General features: G+C 43.0%; 1 protein-coding gene across 1 annotated transcript in view; it reads left to right on the plus strand.

Annotated features, from left to right (window-relative positions):
* The window catches only part of CPLANE1 (ciliogenesis and planar polarity effector complex subunit 1), a 90,187-nt gene that overhangs the window by 20,726 nt on the left and 46,354 nt on the right, over positions 1-23,107 (plus strand). Inside the window, exons 17-27 of the mRNA XM_037128974.2 lie at positions 1,009-1,182; positions 5,415-5,643; positions 6,938-7,077; positions 8,684-8,901; positions 10,986-11,150; positions 15,751-15,889; positions 16,558-16,667; positions 16,827-16,985; positions 17,096-17,204; positions 18,921-19,212; positions 20,753-21,659. Of these exons, the coding sequence (XP_036984869.2) occupies positions 1,009-1,182; positions 5,415-5,643; positions 6,938-7,077; positions 8,684-8,901; positions 10,986-11,150; positions 15,751-15,889; positions 16,558-16,667; positions 16,827-16,985; positions 17,096-17,204; positions 18,921-19,212; positions 20,753-21,659 (2,642 nt within the window). The remainder of the gene's footprint in view (positions 1-1,008; positions 1,183-5,414; positions 5,644-6,937; positions 7,078-8,683; positions 8,902-10,985; positions 11,151-15,750; positions 15,890-16,557; positions 16,668-16,826; positions 16,986-17,095; positions 17,205-18,920; positions 19,213-20,752; positions 21,660-23,107) is intronic.

A 23,107-nucleotide genomic window follows, 5' to 3' on the forward strand; every position in this document is an offset into this window, starting at 1 on the left:
CATTGTCCACAGCTTCCTGTGAGCATTACTCATAATTCCTCTAGGATAAATTTCTAGAAATGAGGTGCCTGGATTAAAGAGGACCCATGGTTTTAACACTTTTGATGCCTAGTGTCAAACAAAGTTCTGCTAGCTGTATATGAGCAAAAGCCTTCTTTAAACTTAGAAAACCAAATGAAAAATACTACTTAAAGGCTAACAAAATCCTCTCGAGTCCCTTTACACACACACACACACACACACACACACACACAAAACAATTGTTAACAATACTTTTGAGAGCCTACTACATGCAAGGAGGAGTGGCAGGGACTGGGGTTTTAGACAGAAATGGCCTCTACCTGTATAGAACTTTGTATTCTTGTGACTGACCAGCACCAAGGGACTTCTGGGAAGCAAAGGTATTTTGCTGTTGTTGGGGCCATGAAGTTCATAAAAATTATAGTTAACTTAGTATTTTTATGTATTTAGTAGTTTTTAACTATTTCAAATTCCTGAATGCCGGTATATATTTTTGAGTTTTGATTCTCGAGTAGGGATAATACATGTTTGCTCCTGTTTGTTTATATGAGAAGCACCCCAGGAATCCTGACATAAATCCCACTCCCTCAACCCTGCCTTCTCCCTCCACCCAGCAGGTCCCAAATGGGGCTCATACAAGAGGCAACCGATTAATGTTTCTCTCTCACAATGATCTTTCTCTCCCTCTCTCTCCTCCCCCTCCTCTAAAGAAAATAAGCAAAATCTTCAAAAAAAAAAAAAAAACTCTAGTAACTTAAAGTCATAAAAAGTTCCTAGGTGTATGTGCTCATAGTTATGAGCTAGTTATTTTTGTTCTGTTGTGTTTAAGAAGTATAGATACCTGTCATAAATTAACTTGTACAGGCCATGGGTACTCATCTAAGTAATTAATTATAATTTTCTTCATCTATAAAGTAGGGAATTTAAATATTACTGCTTTCAACAGTTTGATCATAATCGCCTTTGGTCCTATGCTGTGTCCCTTAGTTCCCGAGAAGCCCCCCTGCGAGTGGGGGGTGACCGGAGCAGCGCACCCAGAGGCCGCAGTGCGGGTGATCCAGTGCATGGCCCGGTTCATGGCCGCCTACTTCACCAACCGGCAGCTGTGCATTTTGCCGCCTCACAGTGTCAACGTTCTTCCTCCCCTTCATGTTAAAAGAGGTAATGTGGCAAACAAATAATTTTCTCACCTTGTGCTTGCTCATAATATTCAAAATAGTATTATACACGGGCCGTCATTCTATGCAGATGACACCGGTACAGCTGAGTGCCCGACACAGAGGAGATACACAGTGGCTATGTGTGAAGGAGTAAAGTCTGAGAACGCTGTTTGCCTGGGTTTGTTTTTATTGAGTATGGATTTTTAAAATCACAAATTTTGGACCAGTTGATAAGTTTTCATTTTTAAAGTAAAAGGGTTGCCACCTTCATTTATATACAGATTTAACAAATTTTGAGGATACTGATTTAGAATTCTTTTCATTTGGATCGTTTGCTTTTATAATTTTATTTGGATCATTTGCTTAGCTCTATTTAATCATTTCATCGACAGGGTCAAAAATGGACCTAATCTCTCTGTGCTGGATAGCCGCCCTGCCCCCATGGAGATAAACACATGCACAGGTTCCCGCGATAGCCATTCATTCTACTGACTCCCATTAAGTGCCCTCTGTGCCAAGCAGTGTTCTAGGTGCTGGCGATGTGTTACCTTGCACCATATGAAATTAACAGTATGAAAACATCTGTAATTTTTTTAAAGATTTATTTATTTACTTATCTTTAGAGGGGAAGGGAAAGACAGAGGGAGAGAAATATTAATGTATGGTTGCCTCTCGTGTGTCCCCTGCTGGGACCCGGCCTACAACCCAGGAATGTACCCTGACTGGGAATCGAACCGTGGTTGCTTGATTCCCAGGCCCGTGCTCAATCTGTAATTTTTGTTTGGACATTCAAAGCAGACTTATTCTAACTGCCCTGAACAAAACAAAGAAAATATGTGTTCTATGCAGTTTGTACCTGATAGGTTGAGACAGGAAGTTCAGTAAATGAATATATGAATAAAATAGATCAAACAGTAACAGCTGTTGTGCAGAAAATTGAAGTGGAACAATGCATTGTGACTGAGAGGCTGTTTTAGGTGGTGAAGTTAGGGACGAGCTATTTGAAGGGGGATCTTTAAGCCGAACTTGTAGTGATGAGAAAGAGCCAGCCATGGATGCATCAGTACTTACGGCATTAGAACCTGATCTCGTGGGAAAGCCCCAGAGGAAGAAGAGACTGAAAGAGAGACTCGGGTGGCTGGAGCATAGAGGGTGGGGTGGAGCGCGATGTGAGATGGAGTCAGAGGCAGACGGGGCCTGGGGATGTCAGCCAGGAGGAGGAATCTGAATTTGAAGTACAGCAGGGAGTTACTGGAGTGCTTTAAGCAGGAAACAGCAGGAACTGATAAATATGTATGAGCATATGTGGATGGGTTAGAGTGGAATAAGACGTAATGTAATTAGAAGCTTAGCAGAAGCCCTGGCTGGTGTAGCTCAGTGGATTGAGCACAGGCCTGCGAACCAGAGGATTGCGGTTCAATTCCCAGTCAGGGCATATTCCTGGGTTGCAGACCAGTTCCCTGCAGGCCAGTTCCCAGCAGGGGATGCATGAAAGGCAACCATACATTGATGTTTCTCTCCCTCTCTCCTTCCCTTCCCCTCTAAAAGATAAATAAATAAATAAATAAATAAAATCTTAAATAAAAAAAAGAAAAAGAAGCTTAGCAGAACTTAGAACAAGTGGTCAGCAAATGTAACCAATCACAGACCCGTGCATATCTGTATGTTGTGTTCAGTTCTGTAATTGCCCCAGGGCGTGGGCAGGAGCAGGGGCGACCCGCACCCACTGGGACGCCTCAACAGGAGTGTTAGTCCCGAGTCTCCCCTGGGGTTCTTCAGGAGGTTCTGGCCCCTAGAGAGTCATGTGTGTGTAGGATCAGAAGGGAAATTTCCTAGTGGTTTAGTGGCTCCTTGTCTAGTAGGTCCCTGCTTCCCTGAGACCACCTGGAGCTGGTCCTGGCCTGCTTGTGGCTGTTCTGAGGGAGCTGGTATGAGCAGAGAAACTGGCGCTGGGTTTCTTCCAGGACCAGCTGCTCCCCAGCACGCGCCCACCGCTGCTGGGTCCTAACTCAGACCTGGGCTCCATTCGCTCACCCTCATGCAGTGTCTTCTGAGACTCTCAGAAGTGGATTCCTTATTCCCTTGTGCCCTTGACATTTGTTGTTCTCGGAGTGGTTTATATTTAAGTCCTTTTTTTGGCCACAGCCTGGGTATTGATCACACATTGCCTATTTGTGGTATTAATGTTTCTGACAACAAATTGTAGCCTTAATCTACATTGTCCTGAAAAAGAGGGGTAGTACTGCATTTTAGAAAAATCTAGGGGGGCGGTGAGCATTAAAATCCTGGAACTTGGAAAATTTGTCTCCAATTGTTTTGTCTTTCCTACCCTGCAGTATGTATAGGACTTGCTGTTTGCTCATGACCTTTATCTTGTCTTAAAAAAAAGATTTTATTCCTTTTCAGAGAAAGGGGAAGGGAGGGAGAGAAACATTGATGTCTGAGAAACCATTTGGCTGCCTCTCACACCCCCCCAGGGTGGAACCTGGCCCACAACCCAAGCTCGTGCCCTGACTGGGAATTGAACTGGCAGCCTTTCAGTTTATGGCCTGCTGCTCAACCCACTGAGCCACACTGGTCAGGGCTCCTGATCTTTACCTGTACAGATCACTTTACATACTTACGGAAGACTGATATTTATCACAGTCTAGGAAGAGAGGGGATAGAATTATTGAATTGTTTTTGGACAGATTCATACACATTCATAAAAGCTGGGGGCACACCTTTTTATACCCTGTGTAGCTATCTTCTCAGTGAGAGAGGGTAGAAGAGAAGGCTTTGCCTTTTCTTCCTGTGTTTGAGACTGTGATTACTGAAAGTTTAAATATCTGAAACTTTGTATATATCCATTAATTTATTTGATCTCCTTATATCTTAAAAATGATATCAGCAGGCTTGACTTAGGGTACATTTCATGCTAATTTTCTAATCAGAACTAGTGAGTGAATGCATTGGGGGTTTTTTGAGTTGCTTATTCAGTGTGACGTTTGCCATGTGAAAGTCACATTTTCACAAGATTAAGTCACTCACATTTTTTAATGGTCCGGTGCCTTGCTCAGGGAAGAAAAAAACAGGCACAATCTCGTCAACCTCCTGGTTGGCTGCGTGTGCACAATCAATCAATCAGATGCTGGACTAGGTGTTTTGTTTCTGTCCAAATGTGTCCAAAGCTAGTAAACAGTTAGTGCCTGGTGTGGGCAGAGCCGACGTAGGTCCCCTGAAAAGAGCCGACGTAGGTCCCCTGAAAAACCAGCCACTTCACTTCAAGGAGCAGAAATCCACATGTACCAATTTTATTTTAAGGGAGGGAGGGAAAATTGTAGCAATATGTGTTTTTGCAGAAATAATAGTTCAAGGTGCTTATTTAAGTTGCTTTAATTAGGGCAAGTTCAGAAAGCTGGGGAGAAGAGCGTGGCCCTTCATGTTTAATTCCAGGCCAGATTTGCGGTTTAGTCAGGAGTGTCGAAAACCGCACCTCCCAACTTTCTTAAAAGCACTAATACATTGAACACTTCACATGCTTGGGTATTACTGCAGAGAAGTTTTTTTACCGCATGACGTTCTGAGGAAAATTCAGTCTCTGCTCCCCAAAGTTCGTAATCTAGTAGGAGAAACAGACATGTATTTCAGAGCAGCCCAAGCTAACAAACTGGACACTGTGACCCAGTGCGTGTAAACGTGCCTGCCTTGGTTTATATGACCTGACACAAACATGTCATTAAGCTGTACTTACCTTTATTTTGCGTAGTGTACTCTGATACTGCCTCTTCTGTCGCTACTCTGGTCTGTTTCATTTGTTAAGAATGCTGGGACTCGCTGTGTGACCTCCTGACAAGGCACATTCCTCAGGGTTAACATACTGTGCAACAGCTTTCTCTCTCTCTCTTTTTTAAGATTTTATTTATCTTTAGAGGGGAAGGAGAGGGGGAGAGAACATCAATGTATGGTTGCCTCTAGTGCGTCCCCTGCTGGGAACTGGCCTGCAGGGAACTGGCTTGCAACCCAGGCATGTGCCCTGCGAATCGATCCTCTGGTTCGCAGACCTGCGTCAGTCCACTGAGCTGCACCCGCCAGGGAGCTTTCTCTTAAACTATTATTTTAGCCCATTTTGTGTGCATCTTCCTTGTTGTGGTTTTGTGTAGAAAATACGGATTGAGGAGTTATGTGTATCCATGTAAGGAGGTGTGAGTTCTGATATTTGTAATTGTAATATCCATTTTCTTTAACTTACAGAGTGGCCCCTCCGGTTTATCCCCCTGCAACACTCTAAAGTGGCCAGTGTTGTTAGAGATCAGAACCTTTCCAACGTGTGGACGGTTGAATATGCCCTCGAGCTGCTGTTTATTGGGGGCCTGGTTCCGGAAGCCGTGTGGTTGGCGCGTGAGCTTGGCGACTGGAAGACATCTGTTTCAATTGGCGTGGCCTTCCAGCTGTTCTGCAAACTAGACGGCAGTTTCACCAGGTGCGTATTTTTAGGCAAACTTATGGAATAGTGTAACAGTATCATCTAAAGTATTTTTCACTTCTTTTGCACATTCTGTGGAATTCTTAGTTCAGCATTGTCCAGTCGAAGTTCTTCAGGGACAGAAATGTTCTGTGCGTGCTGTCCAGTGTGGTTTTAGCCACGAGTAGCTATTGAGCGCTCGAGAGGTGGCCAGCAAGACCAAGGAACTGGGTTTGCAATCTAGTTTTAATTAATTTAGATTTGCATAGCTACATGCAGCTCGTGGACACTGTCAGACAGCTCAGCAGCTTACTTATTTGTATTAAAGTGTTTCTTTACATCATGTATCTCTTAGTAGTGCTCTTGACAGCTTATAGTCAGTGGGAGAGTTGGTCCCAAATAGGATTTGAGAGGTTTTTTTTAAGATCGTATTTATTTACTTTTAGAGAGAGGGGAAGAAAGGGAGAAAGAGAGGGAGAGAAACATCAATTGGTTACCTCTCAGATGCTCCCAAGTGGGGAACTGGCCCACAACCAGGCGTGTGCCCCAACTGGGAGTCAAACCAGCAACCTTTTGATTCACTGGCCGGCACTCAGCCCACTGAGCCACACCAGCCAGGAGGGCAGGATTTGAGTTTTCAGCTAATCAAACTAATCTCTTTATTTTAACTTTTCTGAATATTATGGAATTGCTATGTCTTTTATATTTTTTAATTCAATAATTACCCATACATTTACTTATTAAGCAACTTTCTATGCCAAGCTATATACCAGATATCACAGTGGATATAAGGTGGTACATAGTATGTGTGCTTAAAGCATTTGTAGTTTAACAGAGAAAACAGGACACAGCATCATTATAGTTATGGGCCGCGGAAAGGAAAGGCCAGTGGTGTGGGGAGGGCAGAAACCCCGGGGAGCAGGGCCGTGAGGACGGAAATACTTTATGTAGAAGACGTTATCTGAGGTGGGCACTGAAAGGAAGGCAGGACTTTGATGGGTTGAGTAGTTGCAGGGGGAGAACACACCAGACACAGCAAAGACAGGTGGCAGAGACCAGGCTGGTTCTGTTTGGCCAGAGTACGTGTGTAGGGCAGCAGGGGAACCAGAGTGGGAGACCCGTGCACGCCGTGGTGGTGGAGAGCCGAAATCCTCACGCCTTATTGTGGCGTTTCTTGATTACTTCCTCCTTAAATATGGGATGAATGAAGATGGTGATTTTCACTGTTTCTTAAACTTTACATTTCTTGATGTGTGCATGTTGCTTTTTTCAAAATTTGAAATGATTTCTCCTAACTCGATGTGATTTCCAGGTTCAAGAAAAAGGGTCAGAATCTGCCATTAAACATGACTCCAGCACAGATTTTCCAGGAAAAACTCCAGTGTTTTTTAGGTCAGCCAGCCTCTTTGGAAGCAAAAAATGAAGTGGGCTCAAAATACAAACAATTCACAGGTGCGTTACCTTCATGTGGTCAGGGTAATTAATGTAAACCTGTGGACCCTGGCTGGGGTGGTGCAGTGGATTGAGCACCAGCTTGTGAACCAAAGGGTCACCGGTTCAATTCCTAGCCAGGGCACATGCCTGGGTTGCAGGCCAGGTCCCAAGTAGGGGGCACGTGACAGGCAACCACACATTGATGTTTCTCTCCCTCTCTTTCTTCCTCCCTCCCCCTCTATAAAAATAAATAAATAGAATCTTAAAAATAAAAAGACTAAAGAAATTAAGTGAAATCCAGGGGTTAGAAAAAAAGTAAAAACTCAATGTATTCCATCCCTAGATGTTTGCCCAAGAAAAATAAAAACACAGGTCCACCCAAAGACCTGTATCTGAATTTCCTTAGCAGCTTTTCATGCTAGCCAAAACCTTGAACAACTAAAATGCCCATCAGCTTGTGAATGGACAGATATATATCTATACAGTGGAACACTAAATAATAAAGAAGAGCAACCTGTTGATAACACGCAACAGCATGGGTGATCGCAGGCCCTTGAAGCTGAATGGAAGAAGTCAGCAACAAAGACTACCTACTGTATGATTCCATTTGTGTAACATCTTATAAAACACAGCACTGGAGGGTCAGGACACAGATCAGGGGTTGCCTCAGAGTAAGGGGGCACCTGACAGCGTTGGGGTGTAAGACAGCTTTCTGAGTGATGGAGATGTCCCTGCAGGGCTGTGCAGATTTGTGGAAACTCATTGAACTGTGTACTTAAAGAGGGTGAACTTGACTGTAGGTGAACTATACCCCAGTAAACCAATTTAAAGACAACAAACTCAGCAGGTGGTTAATGAACTAGAAAGTGAATTTGAATTCTCTATACAAACACACACGAAGGATATACAGAGAGAGAGAAAATAAACAGATACAAAGGAAAGAACTGGAAAACATGGCAGAGGAGTTAAGCCTCAGAGTGTAAGTAGGAGAACACACCGCATGTGTGATAGGAGTTTCAGGGCATCCCCACCGAGTTCCGGCGCGTGGCTGCCTTCTGAGAAGGGAGTGGCGTGTGGTGCATGCTTAGAAGTCTCAGCTATATCTGCAACACTTTGTTTTAAAATAGAATTTGAATGTAGCCAAAGTGCTGATATCAGTCAAGGATGAAAAGTCAGTACCTGGGTGTTTTCATATTACATTCTGTACTTTACAGTATGTTTAACACATTCTAAGTCATTGTTATCAACTTCTGTAAGAAAAGTACTATGATGAGAGCACTAATAAATTTAAAAGTCACTGCCTTCACACAATGTTGTATATTTCGGTGTCTTTTTTGACATTCTTTTTTTGTACTAATTTATTTATTGATTATTTTTTACTCAGGACTGTATTTCAAAAATATTTTTGTTATATGGTTGTTATTACAATGCCATTTAATTTTGGAAAAAGTATATGTGGTATTATTGCCTATAATCTTAAAGTAACAGAATAGTGATTAAGTTTCCATCCAGAAGTTTGGATGTGTGCATGTCAAGCACTAGGTTCATTTCTGACAGTCTGCCTCTTCAGAGTGATAAGTACAATGTTCATTGTTATTATTTTGCCTAATTCTGCATTGGGTAGATCCCATCGAAGAGGAAGATGTAAATCTGCTGTTGGGGGCATTGCAAGAAGTGCTGAAAGCAGCAGTTATGGCCGATGCAGATGTCCTCTCGGAGACCTTTCAGCTCCTGGTGGACTCGGCCAAGGACTTCAGCAAGAGACTCTGGGGCTTGGTGCCAGTTGGCTTGTACCTTCCGGCTCCCCCGCTGTATTGTCCTCAGCCAGCTGTTCTGAGCGAGGTAAGCCTGCCCTTTTCATTTAAAGTGGATTTCGTCCAGTTTTTAAAACTATCAACTTGATAATAAAAACAAGCTCCGGAGACAGACTTCTGGATCCCAGCTTTGCTGTTTATGAATTCTGTAATTTTACACAGTGTACTTAAACCGTTTTAAGTAAAATGCAGATGATGGTAAGACTTCCAGTAGCATCGCTATGAGGATTAGGTGTAAAGGCCTTTTACCTTAGGCCCTAGGACGTAGTGAGTATTTAATAAATGTTAAAATTATTGCAATAATAAAACAAAATTCAGAGACATTTCTCTAGATCCAGATTTTAAAACCATAGACATTTGTTTAGGGTAACAAAGTAACAAATGTCGGGATTTGGAAACCGTACACTATTTCAGCCTTGTATTTTTCTTGTTGTCTTTGCCTCTTCTGAAAGACTTAATTTGATTTTCCTTTGATTTGAAAGATCTTTTTTTTTTCTCCTGTACTATTCAACCAGTGATTCTGTTTTATAAATAGCAATACTATATTATTCTCCAGAACTTTTCCTCTGCTTTTACTGCATATCATAACATTACAATTAGCTGGTTTTAAGATTTAAAGTGTTAATGTAAATTATTTACATTGAAATTATTTTAACATGTTACTATTTTGAAGTGATTCTGGCATTGTTTCTTCACTACTCATTGTTGCAGTATTAGCAACTCCTATCTGTATCTACTTTTTTCCTTTTTTAGAGTTACAGTCTCAATTGCTATATTTAGAGTTATGTTTCAATATGTTAAAATATTTCAAATGTAATATATTACAACGAGAGGAATAAATAGTCCATGGTATTTCTCAGTGATTCTTCTTTCCTCTCAGATCTGAGGCTTCAGCATTTGCTGTGGAAATTGGAATCACATTGAAGATATTGTTGGACATGTTATGCTGATACTAGTCGGAGTGGTTACTATCCTTAGTAGCGCTTCATTATCTCATTTTTGTTAAAGTAAACCTCAGTGGTAGGATTTCTACTAATTGTCACTCTATGTCTATCAGAATCCGTTGGGTTAGAACTATGTAGTAGAAAACAGTCAAAATCGACTGACCTCATTCTGCCTCAGTTATGCCACCAAAGACGGGGGTTCCATCTCATTTGCTTTCTAAGGTGTCAGCTCCTAAGGTGGCTCCCTTTGTGGGAGCAAGATGGCTGCCAGCACCTTCTAAGGACACCTTGTCCATGGCTGTGGAGAGGGAAGGGGTGAAGAAAAAGCAGTGAAAGTATTTCTCTCCCAGCATTCCAAGCAGAAGACTGAGATTCACGTTTCTGAGACTGACCGAGGTCACTTGCCTGTCCTTGAGTCAGTGACCTTGGCTAGGGACAGTGCAGGGCCTGTGTCCTTCCCTGGAAGCTGGGAATCATGCTGTGTAGGGGAGGGGCAGATACCTGGTTAAAAACAGAACGTTTACACATGGCAGTGGTGGGAAGCAGATGTGTATAATACATTATCTCGTTTTCGGGGAGGTTAATCTTTAGCTACTGACTTGAGTGGAGTATTTCAACAAGCATTTGTCGGATCCTTCTCCTACACGCTGAACTTCATCCTGTGCACCGTGACAACAGGCAGACACGCAAGAAGGCCTTTGCTCCGGGGTAGTGCTCAGTGTCGCGGGAAACGTACAAAATGCAGAGTGAATTAGTAGAAGCTGTAAGAGAGGGGTCTGAGCCAGGGTAGCCCAGGGGGAGGGCTTCCCAGAGGAGGTGACACTGAAACACCAGAACGAGTTTTCCAGGCAGAGGGAGGGACGGCCCTTCTCCTTGGAAGGAGCTCTCCCTGCAACCTTCTCCCTGTGGAGTCAGGGGTGGTGGCCTTTCACCGTCGTGGGGGAGGGTTTGGGGTCGGGTCGGTTAGCCCCCACATTGTTTGAGGGGAGAGAAATGTGTTCGTAGCACTAGCAACAGCTATAGTTGAAATCTCCAAGGCTATGCCTCAACATCTTTTTTTATAAATCTCCAGAAATGTTCTGGTTTGAGAGGCACTCTTTTATTGTCATTTCAACACTTTAAATTCTCATATGACTGGCTATAAATTTTGTTGCTTTATTTTCTTCAGGAAGATGGCGATGATCTCCCTTTAAAAGCCGAAAAAGAGAATCGCCAGAAGCTGTCTGGTGTCCTTCAGCGCCTCCTCTTGCTCTTCCGGGCAGCACGCTGCTCCTTCCCGGCGGCGCAGTGGTACATCCTGCAGCTGCGGCGGGCCCGCAAGGTCATGCAGAAGGTATGCACCCACTCAGCCTGCTTAAGTGTGCTACTATTTATCACTATCGGTAGTAGTGACATTTCCCAAAGGGGCCCTGCCCTATAGATCCATGTTGAGATTTACTAGCAATGAGCAATCTAGGCAGACCAGGTTCTCTCTGCTGCAAGGTGAGGACTCTGAACTGGGTCTCGGTTAGTCCCACCCTGCCTGGCGGTAGAAAGTCTAACCCAGTCCCATAATTTCAGGTGGTGTCAGTTACATTCCTCCCCCCATTCCAATCACTGAGGATTAGAACTCAGTTCATGGTTTTCTCTGACTTCTCCCTGAGGTGTTGCCTATGTTCTGTGGTGCTTACGTGAGGTCAGATCATGGAGGCTTAGAGCTAGCTCCTGGCTCTGTGTTTCTCTTCAGTGGTCTCTGCCATCCAGTCTTCCTGGCTGTCTGCTGAGATGAGCAGTTCCCTGTGACCCTGGGACTGTCAGCTCCTATGCTGACTGCCACTGGGCTGGAGCTGCATTCTTACCTGATATGCAGCCAGAGGGGACAACTGTGCTGTGTCCCTCATCCAGCTACAAGTCCTTCACAGGTCTGGAGTCTGCCTCTCTGTGAATGTGGAAGTAAATATTAGCACCAAATAGCCTTAATTTGGCCCTCGATTATTACCTTTAAAATAAAAATCTGCAACTTTTTTTTTAGTAGGACAGACCCCTTAGAGAGGCTCTAAGAAGTTGTTTATCTAGTCGTTTTTGAAATTAGTCTTTTTTAGAGAGAAATGTTTGTATTCATCCTATAACTTATCATCCCCCAAATTTTTAAAGTATATTTACTAAGGAGAACAAAGAGTTTTCCTCTATTATTGAAAGATTGGTTTTAATAGTTTCAGTATACTGAAATTGAATGTTTGTTATAGGAAACTTTATTTTAAAATTGTGTATTGGTGGGGGAGGGGTGTGTAGGGTGGAGGGGAATAAGGGGGGAATGGGACAACTGTAATGGCATAATCAATAATATATATTAAGAAAAAAACTGAAAAAAATTTGTGTATAGAAAACTTTTTAAAGATTTTAATATATTAATTTTTTAGACATAGGGGAAGGAAGGGAGAAAGAAAGGGAGAGAAACATCAATGTGTGGTTGCTTTTCACACACACCCCTGCTGGGGACCTGGCCTGAAGTCTAGGCATGTGCCCTGACTGGGAATTGAACTGGTGACCCTTTGGTTCATAGGCTGGCACTCAATCCACTGAGCCACACCAGTTTTCTACTGTTGTAGAAAACTTTTTTTTAAGTTATAAATTATATTTGCATTGAAGTTTGATCTTACCAACTCCTGACAATAATCTCATTTAATCTAGTTTCAGTTAATTCAACTAGCGTGTAAAGACTGTGGACTCTGTTAAAATTGGCACCATAGCTAAAGATATTCCTCCTTGTAAAAAGTTTTTACAAGTACTGAATTACTTGTTAAAGTATGGTGCAAGTGGTAGTCCGGATGCTATTAATGCCTTAATGTGGTATGATGGACCTTTGCAGATGGAATTAATATCACTAATTGGCTGACCTTAAAATAGGGAGATTGTCCTGGTTTATGTTGGTGGGCCCAGTGTAACTGCAGAAGCCCTTAAAGCAAAGGAGGGGGCAGAAGAGACATCCAGTGAGATGCAGTGCAAAAGGAAGGCTGGAGAAAGGAGGCAAACGGGGAGACCCGAAGAGTGAGGACTCGGCCCACCTGCTGGCCCAAGAGGGTGGAAGGCCAGGCAATGCAGGCAGCCTTTAGAAACGGAGAATGCTCCCAGCCTGTATCCAGCAAGGAGACCACGTGGAACGGAATTCTGCCAACACCTGAGTGAGCCTGGTGCACGTCATACTGTAATTCAAAAGAGCTAGTGAAGGTGCAGGGAAAATGGCAGAGTAAGGACATCTAAAACGTTGCTCTTCTCCCAAAACAATGGGAAAATTGGCACAAATTGTCAGGACTCTAGATACTAACTGAAGACTTGCAGCCATCCAGAGAACATTTATCCAAGAACTTGAAAGTGTGGCTCATACCCATGGGGAAAAAGCAATCGATAGAAACTGTCCCTGAGGAAGCTCAGTTGTTGGACTGCCTAGACAAAGATTTTCATCAGCTGTCTTAAATATGTTCAATAAAGAAACCATTTCTAAAGAACTAAAGGGATGAATGAGAATGATGTCTTCCTAAAAAGAGGATAGCAATAAGGAGGCAGAAATTCTTTTTTAAAGAAGACCAAATAGAAATTCCGGAGTTGAAAAGTACAATACTTGAATTGAAAAGTTCATGAGCGGGGGCTCCACCGACGATCAGAGCGGGCAGGAGAACCCACACCCAGGAAGACGGGTCAGCTGAGATTGTGCCGTCTGAGGAACAGGAGGGAGTGAGGATGGCGAGGAGTGAACAGAGGCTGGTGGCTTGTGGGACACTGTCAGACGTACCATGGTATGCAAATGGGATTCTCGGAGGCAAAGGAGAGAAATGGACAGAAAGAGACTTCAGTGAAATGATGGCCCAAAATGCCCCAAATTGGGTGAAAAACATCAACCCACACTTCCACGAGGCTCAAAGAACTCTAAGTAGGATGACCTCAGAGACCCATTCATAGACACATCATAGTCAAAGTCAAGTTAAAAGCCAAAAACCAAAAGAAAATCTGGAAAGCAACAAGAGCAGCCACTCACCATGCACACGGGATAGATTAATGGCTTATTTCTCGTCAGAAATCATGGAGGCCAGTGGTCATCAGGAGTTAGGGGAAAGTGAGTTTCCTTCTCATCCTGGACTCCCAGTCCGCAGAGGCAACCACTGTACTTACGTACCCTTCCTAAAATATTTTATGCATATAAACATGAGCAATTTCACCAGCTCTCCCCAGGCCATAGATTCTCATTTGACATAATATTAGCATGAAAAAAATTATTAATGATGTATTTCTGTACATTTTAAAAGTTTTTATTTACCAAAAGTACCTGGCTAAGTTTACTTAGGATGTAGACTGAGAAGTAAAAACTAAAATAAAAAAAACAAAACAAGAAAAGTCTGAGAGCTGTTCATAGCCAAAAGTTCCTAAGGAGGCATAGTGTCTCAATGGAATGCGGTGTCCTGGAAGGGATTATAGAATACCAAAAAGAGAGTAAGTAAAAACTATGGAAATCTGAATAACATATGGTTGATAGTTAATAGTGTATCAACATATTGGTCCATTAATGATAACTGTACTAATGTAAGCTGTCGATAATAGAGAAGAGTGTTGGAAACACCCTGTACTACGATCTTTGTACTTTTTCTATAGATCTAAAACTCTTTTAAAAATCTTTATTTAAAAACTATATAGAACAACTACTTCCCTGGTAGCATAAAAAATAAGTCATGAAAATGTGGGACAAGTGTTTTGTAAGACTTTTTGTTATGGAAACTTAAAAATGTGAAAGTAAAAAGAATCTAGCACCAGGTTTTAAGTTTCTTAGATATTGTTTCATCTTTCTTCCATTTGCTTTCTTTCCTTGTGTATGTGTATGAGTACATGCATGTGTGTGTGTTTTCAGTGTTTTATTTTTTAAATATTTTTTATTTTTTTATTACAATTTACATGAGATGTTTTCTGTTAGTTTCGGGTGCCCAGTACAGTGGCTGGGCAGTCACGTACTCTACAGAGTGGTCCCCCCATATTCCTGGTACCACCTGGCACCACACACGGTGGTGACCATACTCCCTCTGCTGGACTTTACATCCCCATGACTGTTTCGGAACAGCCGGCTCCTGCTTCTTAACCCTTCCCCTTATATCACTTTCAGTGGTTGCGACGTGGGTCAGTGAGTTCAGGTCAGTCCCACTCACTGTGATGTGCCCAAACAGCCACCACCTTTCCCCTTAATTTGGCATTTGCTGATGGTCCTTGCTAGAGTCCTTATTTTATTAGAAGTTGCTAAAAGGTGACCTTCTAATTCTGTCCTTTATGGATTAGTTTTTCAAAAGTTATGCATGTAGATCTACCTTTCTTTTTTTGTATTTGATTTAGGTACTATACATGATTTTATTTTAGATGAAAACTAGTTAAATTTATTTCCCTTATAATTCCTTTGGAGAAAGCAAAAAACATTAATTTTATACAATCATAACTGAGTGACAAGTAGGTAATTTGATTAAATCTTTTTTTTCTCTCTTGAGATTGAACCTAGTGAATTTCAGAATTAAAATTGTGGGCCCTGGCTGGTGCGGCTCAATGGATTGAGTGCCGGCCTGTGAACCAAAAGGTTGCGAGTTTGATTCCCAGTCAGGGCACATGCCTGGGTCACAGGCCAGGTCCCAGTGGGGGGCGTGTAAGAGGCAACCAATATCTCTTGCACATTGATGTTTTTCTCCCTCTTTCTCTTTCCCTTCCCTGTTCTCTAAAAATAAATAAATAAAATCTTTATAAAAATTGTGAGCTACATTTCTGAAACTGCAGCCGATGGATTCCAGAGCTGTTTTCTTATGTAGTACAGGAACTGCACTGTGCATCCCGTTCTCTGTGGTTTGTCTTTGCCTGCTGTTTGCTGCTTTAGTTTCCTTAAAAACTGATTCATGCAACTGACACTGTATTCCATCGTTCTTTACTTTCAGATTCGAATGAAAGGGTCCCTTCCTTCACTGAGTCCTTTTCCTCAGTCATTACTTAATTACTGTGTAGGAGGCGTAGCGTTCTTTCGACCTGGAGCAGCTGGAGACAGGAAGCTTGATGAAGTTTCCATTAAAGTAATAGGTTTGTCTAAAACAAACTGCTTAGAAATCAGGCCCTAATATTAGTAATGATATATTTTACATGTGATTTGGGGAAGTTTCCATACTCTACTGGCAATGAAAAGACTGTGTATATTACCACCACGGAAAGATGTCCAAGGTACATTAGGAGAAGAAGAAAGACAACAGCGTAATATATGGTATTACGTATCTTTATGTACGTGTATTGCTTTCAATAAAAGAAATTGTTTGATATTGGAAATTGTTTTAGTATTAAATTTTTAAACTCAAATGCTTATCTATAAGTGATTTTCCAAATAAATTAACTTAGAGTATTAAATACAGCTGTTTGTACTGGCTTGAAAAGTATCTACAATATACTATAAAGTTTAAAGCAAGTGGACTACTAGTAAACACATTTATTTACTCTTTAACTATATTTTCAGTATTTTTATGCAACTGACATGCACGATATACTCTAGAATAATATATTGTGTATAAAAATTCTGGAAGGTTCACCGTAACTTTTAGATCAGGCGTCATTAGATAGGTCATTAGATAGTGACCATATGCTTCTTTTACAATCAACAAAACGCACTGATTTTGGAACAGTGACGAGCAGAGAGGTGGGGCTGTTCTGGTGGTGCAGCTCTCATGCAGCCTCCTCTCCCATTTGCGTCCCTGGTCCAGGCTGCTTCCGGGAGCTCTGTGCTTTGTGTTGGATGCTGCACGTCCGGGACGAGTTGTCCTACAGTTGCAGACAGTATCAGAAAGCAAGAGAAGATGCGGAGGGAAAGAAGGTAATTTGCCTTGGAAAAGAATAAGGAAAAATGAACAAGCATTACTTGTGAAATTATCACTTGATAGATTTTACTGTTCATAGTAAAAAATATTTTGAGTTTATTCTGGTCTGCCTGTGTAAAGTGAACAGGAAGTGAATTTACTCAATGCCCATGTAGGGTCTCCGAGTGGAGTTTGACTCTTGCATGGTGGAGCGCTGCCTCCGTGCCGTGGAGTGGGCCTGCAGAATGCTGCCCTTCTCCCGGTTTTCCAATACCGAGGAACTCACTCAGGACCTGATTCTGAGCCTCATCGCTGAACTGCCACCAATCCGACAGGTACTGTGGGTGGGGTGGGCGTTCACTAAGTCAGAATTGGAGACTTTAATGGGTCTTATTTGATTAAGAATGTTGCTGCTCATATAACTCACTTTTGAATTTTTCCAAAGGTGGCAGAGATTTTTGTGAAAGCATTTCCCAATCCTGAGGACATAAGGGTTCCTTTAAGAGAAAAATACCATTCTTTCCAACAGAGACTGGGGCACTGTGTTGTGAAAGGTACCGTCGTTTCTTTACTATCTGGTAGAAAAACTGCTGATTTATTTTTAATTTATCGATTTTTAGAGAGAGAGAGAGGGAAACATTCATTCCACTTATTCATGCACTCATTGGTCACTTCTTGTATGTGCCCTGACTGGGGATCAAACCCGCAACCTTGGTGCATGGGGATGGTGCTGTAACCAACTAAGCTACCTGACCAGGGCTCCTCGTGTTTCGAAAGCGCTGCTTTCCTCGTGCTTGCGCGTTTTCCCTCCCCTCCGAGACAGGGGTGTGAGAAGGCAGAGGCACCTTCCTGTCGTGGGAGGGCATCACACGAAGCCCTGGCTTCATGTCGTGGCTCTGTCGTTTAGTAACTGAATTGCTTGGTCTCTCTGGGCCTCGTTTCCTTATTGGTAAATGACGATATTAACAGTGGCTTTGCAAATGTGCACTGAAAGGATTAAATAAGATAAAATATATAAAATGAGCATATAGTGCTTTGCATGATGTAGGTATTTTATTGAAAACTAGTATTCTTCCTTTCTCTTTGTTTTATTTTTAATTTTTAATTTTTAAATATATTTATTTATTTTTAGAGAGAGGGGACAGGAAGGAGAAAGAGAGGGAGAGAAACATCAATGCGTGGTTGCCTCTCATGTGTCCCCTACTGGGGACATGGCCTGCAACCCAGGCATGTGCCCTGACTGGGAACCAAACTGGCGACCCTTTGCTTCACAGGGCCTCGCTCAAACCGCTGAGCTACATCAGCCAGGGCTCTTTATGTTTTTTTATGCTTCTAATTTTATCCTATGCGTTCCAGATATCCTTGTGGAAATTATTTTTTATTGTGGTAAAATATACATAACATAAAATTTACCATTTTAAGTGTAGAGTTCAGTAGCATTAAGGACACTGACCATGTTGTGCAAAGTTTTAAAGAATTCAAATTACCCACATTTTTAGAACTACAGTCTAGTATTTAAGTCTAGTTGTGTCCTGTAGTTGCACATTATTTCATTAATGTACTTATATTTGTGATTTATATTTTTTTAAGACTTTTTAAACATTATCCAAAGTGTCTTGTTTATGTATTAATGTTTAAAATTTAATAGGCAGCCTTGGAAATTGTCCTCATTAGTTGAAGTTGGAAAGGCATCCTTGTTTCTTTGGCTAAAATTATACTAATTTTTCTCTTATTTATCACTGTGGAATTAGAAAACATATTATTGATTCTTTTTACAATCATTCTGATTTTTGAAGTGGTTAAATTATTTAATTTTTGTTTTCCAGGGTACACTTTTCATAGTCTGGGTTCTGTCCCTTTTATTCTTTTTTTTTTAATTTAATTTTTTAAAAGTTGATTTTAGAGAGGAAGGAGGTGGTGGGGGGAGAGACAGCGACCTCTCGTCCCACCCATCCGCACGTTCATGGGTGGACTCCTGCGTGTGCTTTGACTGGGGATCGAGGTATTTGGGATGTTGCTCCAACCAGCTGAGCCACCGGCCAAGGCTGCCCCCTTTGTTCTTTAGTGGACCTTCTCCAGCTTCTGCAGTTCTACCTTAAAGCACAGATGAGCTTTCTAATGAATACTGACCAAAGCATGATCCACAAGAATGGGGAAATAAAGCCTCCATTGTCAATTAGATTTTATGTCCCCAGGAGGGACCAGAATTGGGTCCCTGGATTCTGGAGCATTTCAGTGAACTGGAAGGCCTTTTGTTCTTTTCCGTCTAGGTCCCCACACTGAGGAAGTGATGTCTGCCCTCATGCACTCCATCGACAAAGTCAGGGTCAAAGCCCTAAGGCGTGTGCAGAGAAACATAGGTGCTTTTGAGACGAACATATGGGAGCCAGCTGAGGAAGAACCGCCGACCGAGGGCGCAGGTTTGGACGGGGTTTCCCTGGGGACCAGTTTGAGCCGAAGCACACTCACCGACCTGGGCAGCTCTCTGGTGCACAGCGACGCAGATCCTGTCTCTGAAGCTCTGTCGGCGGAAGACAGAAGTGGGACACATTTCTCTGGAAGGTACGGTGGGGATCTCCTAACAGCAAGCATTCACTTCCTTTGGGGAAAAAAAACATGTTCCGTATTTTCAGGCAACCGATGAGCTGATTTCTAGTGACCTCACTGTTGTAACAACAGTGGGAAGAAGTGCTCCCTCCCGAGGACATCAGGAATGTGGAGTGAGACTGTGCACTCGAAAGTCTACTACAACCACTCCTGAGAGATGAGATAGTTTTGTCCCCTGAAAGTATAAAGTCATGTGACTAGATTAAACCCTAGAGTTCACTGGAAGACTTTTAATTCTTTAGTAATCATGAGGCTTAAATAATTTAGGATTATTGGGTTAGCTTTGTCATTTTTTTTTAAGTTTCCAGGGAAGGAAATTGCATGTTCATTTTTGGAACTTGTCCATAAATTGAGAGGATTTGTTATTTAAACCCCTGTTACTGTGAGTTAAGCAGATTTCTTTCTTTATAATTCCAGTATCTGAAATGTAATTTACCCTTCTCTTGACTGAAGGACTATATAATTGACCATAAACTTGCCTAAGTGCAGCAATTCCATCCACTTCAAACATCTGCTTAAACCAATAAGTGGTGCTCGTTTTACCAAACAGCTTCTGTCTGGAACACCCTAGAGGCCGCTGGTGCGTGTCTGTAATAAGGAGACACAGAGGAAGCGACGTTAGCCCAGGTGCCTAAGAAACCTTTTATCCCTCTTTTAGGGAACTAGAAATCTGTGTTCTGCCCTAAGGACCATGCTGAGAGAAAACAGATTTTAAAATAATTATGGTTGGCAGTCAGCGTGCCTGCCCAGCAGGTTTCATAGCAGTAGAAAGTGTTTAAGAGACCCCCATGCTTTTTGTGGTGAGGAATCCGAGTGCAGTCCTGCTTGTTCACGCACACTCGTTATACTGGCGCCGAGGAGGGTGGATGCGAGAGGGGAGCAAGCTCCGCACGCTGACGTGTGTTGGTGCCTTGGGTTTTTATTGTATTTGTATTCTAGCCTATTAAGGACTCCCCCCCAGAATAACATTCACGTTTTTTTAATCCTCACCTGAGGACATTTCTCGTTGCTTTTAGAGAGACAGGAACGGGAAGGGGGGAAGAGGAAGCTAAACCACGATGTGAGAGAGAAACATCAATCTGCTGCCTTCCGTGTGAGGCCTGTGGGGGTGGCACATGCAACCTGAGTATGTGCCCTGACTGGGGATTGAACCCGCAGACTTTCAGTTCATGGGACAATGCTCCCACCAACTGAGCCACACCGAGCAGGGCAGCATTCATGTTTTTTAATAGGGAAATTTCTGTGAACACATTTTAATCTCTTGTAACACAAACTTTCCCTTTTAATATTAATATGTGATATTTTTAGACTCAGAATATTCAGCTGTAGTGAACACTTAGATATACATCTTTTAGTCCAACCTCCTGATTGGAAAGATAGGTAATTGAGGCATGAAAAAAAGATACAACCTAATCAGTAGAAAGAATTTTTATTGTCAAGAATTTGTGATTAAATGATCTTTAATATTGTTCTTTCTAATTTTGTTTTGTTGTAGAAATGCTCCAAATCACATGGAATTTGCATTGATTGCCAAGCCCAATGATAAAAAGAAAATAGGTAATCAGAAAGAAAATCTTAACAGAAAAGAGGATCATGAAAAGTTATCACAAAATGCACTTCCTGTAATAGGCGTTTGGGAATTTGAACGGGACGATGATGAGTATATAAAGTTCCTTGACCTCTTCTTGAGTTACGTTCTTGAAAGAGACATGGGTGCTTCCAAGGATCCTGGCATTCCATTTCTAACCAGTTTTTCTGCACACCTTAGAGAACATGAACTTAACCCTCTGCTTTTTGATATACATACCACATTAAAAGGACGTCAGGGCAAACCCGGAAACCAGAACGTGTTCAGAGCTGGCTCCTGCTTTGCTGTTGCTCCGGAGCCACGTGAGCCTGAACAGTCGGAAAGCCAGGCGCTTTTAGCTCCTGTAGTGGTCAGTCAAGGGGCCAGACCTCCTCTAGCCAACCCTTGGAGTGAACTTAATAGAAGTGAAGGAGAGAGTGGATTGTTTGGTTTAAAACGAAAGTCAGTTTACAGAACACAAGATGACAACACAGAGAAACCTGTAGTCCAGGCGCTGATGAACCCTATTCTTTGGACTCCCAAGTCCATTAAGAGAAGATGTGTTTTCGAAGCAATTCAGTGCAGTGATATTAACCCTGCAGAGGAGCTCCCCCCAGCGCTGAGGAGCACCCCGGGCAGTCTGCGGAGGCTGCTGGAGTGGATGGTCCGGTGGGCCGGCCGCAGGCTGCCCTGCGCCCCGAGCCTCCCTGCAGCACCCTGCGGGCGCAGCCCTGTCCTTCGCGTGAGGACCTCCACGGCCGCCATCCTTGCATCGTTGTGGCTTTTGCAGCAACCCTATCTTGCTACCTACAAGGCGAATAATGCCATTACTAAGGTAAGTCCTTATATCGTTTATTACATACAAAGGATAATTCTCTATTTAGATTAAAAGTATGTTTATATTTCCTCATCTATCGAAGGATCACTAAGAAATGAAGTTGACAAGATTGATTATAATTTGTATTACACTTATTCTTTTTTGCTTCAAGTGGTTCCTCTAATTTTTAAAAAAATTTTATCTATTTTTAGAGAGAGGGGAAAGGAGGGAGAAAGGGAGAGAAACATCACTGTGTGGTTGCCTCTCATACGTCCCCTACTGGGGACCTGGCCCTCAACCCAGGTCCCTGATTGGGAACCGAATCAGCAACCCTTTGGTTTGCAGGTCTGCACTCGATCCACTAAGGGACACCAGCCAGGGCAAATTTTTAAAAGTAATTAAAGTAAAAGTATTTCCATAGAGGCCTTTAGGTTTTGCAGTTTTGTATCTGTTTATAAAACAAAGGAAAAAGAAGATTATTTTAAGTGCTATTACAAGATCTGTTTCTGGAGAATTACCTTGTTTGTGTGGAACCTAGTCCTTAGGTCCCTCACCTCCTTGACCCTGGGTTGGCTCCTGCATGAAACAGCAGGATGAAACAGCACCTTCCCCAGGCTGGACAGGGTGGCCTTGTATAGGAGAGGCATCTTGTCAGTCAGCCTGCCTTGGGCTTTTTGTTGTCCCTGAAACCTTGGTGATTGTCCAAGCCTCCTCCTCTGTTCTTAGTGGCTCCAAGGGTCTCTCAGTGTCCCATGGGGTGGGTGGATCACATTTATTGCCTAGATGCGGGCCGATGGGAAGCTGGACCCTCAGTCAGCATGAGTGAAAGTATGTCATGAAGGCCCTGCTGTGGAGGAACAGGAGGTGGGTGTCCACCGGCTCTGGACACTAGGCCTGGGTCTGTAGCCACAGGGGGTGCCCTTGCACCCAGTAAGAACTGCTGCTTGGTCTGCAGCAACCCTGTGGGCCTCCTGAAGGCGAGCTCCGCTGGCTTGCAGAGACAGGTTACCTGGAACCCATCCCTCAGTCAGCAGCTGCAAAAGTGGGTGCCAGATGTGTGTGCAAACTTCTTCTAGGGGGATCCTGGCCACTTAGGGCAAGGTGGCGAAGGTGGGGTGGGAGGTGGCCCTCAGCTTTCCTGGTCCTGGGAAGGGTGCTAGCCAGCCCCTAGGTGTGTGCTAAATTAGAAGTCTGGCTCTTAGGCAGCGGTGTGCATAGCGTGCATAGTGTGCAAGCGGACCCCTTCCAGGAGAAGCAGGGCGGAGGGGGCGGGTGTCCCTGCCTGTCTCTCTGGGCTGAGCCCAGTGGGGAGAGCTGCGGCGATGCTCACATACCTGCTAAACTGGCTTCTTGGTTTTCTGTGGTCTCATGGGGCTCATGGATGCAAGCCTCCCTGACTTGCACAGCTAGGTGTTTTGAGGTCCTGTCCCTCAAAGGGGAGTCTTAAAAGTCTGGGTGCTGCATGT

This window comes from Artibeus jamaicensis, unplaced genomic scaffold (genome assembly GCF_021234435.1).
Source record: "Artibeus jamaicensis isolate MK-2021 breed Jamaican fruit bat unplaced genomic scaffold, CSHL_Jam_final scaffold_369, whole genome shotgun sequence".
In the NCBI taxonomy this organism is placed as follows: Eukaryota; Metazoa; Chordata; class Mammalia; order Chiroptera; family Phyllostomidae; genus Artibeus; species Artibeus jamaicensis.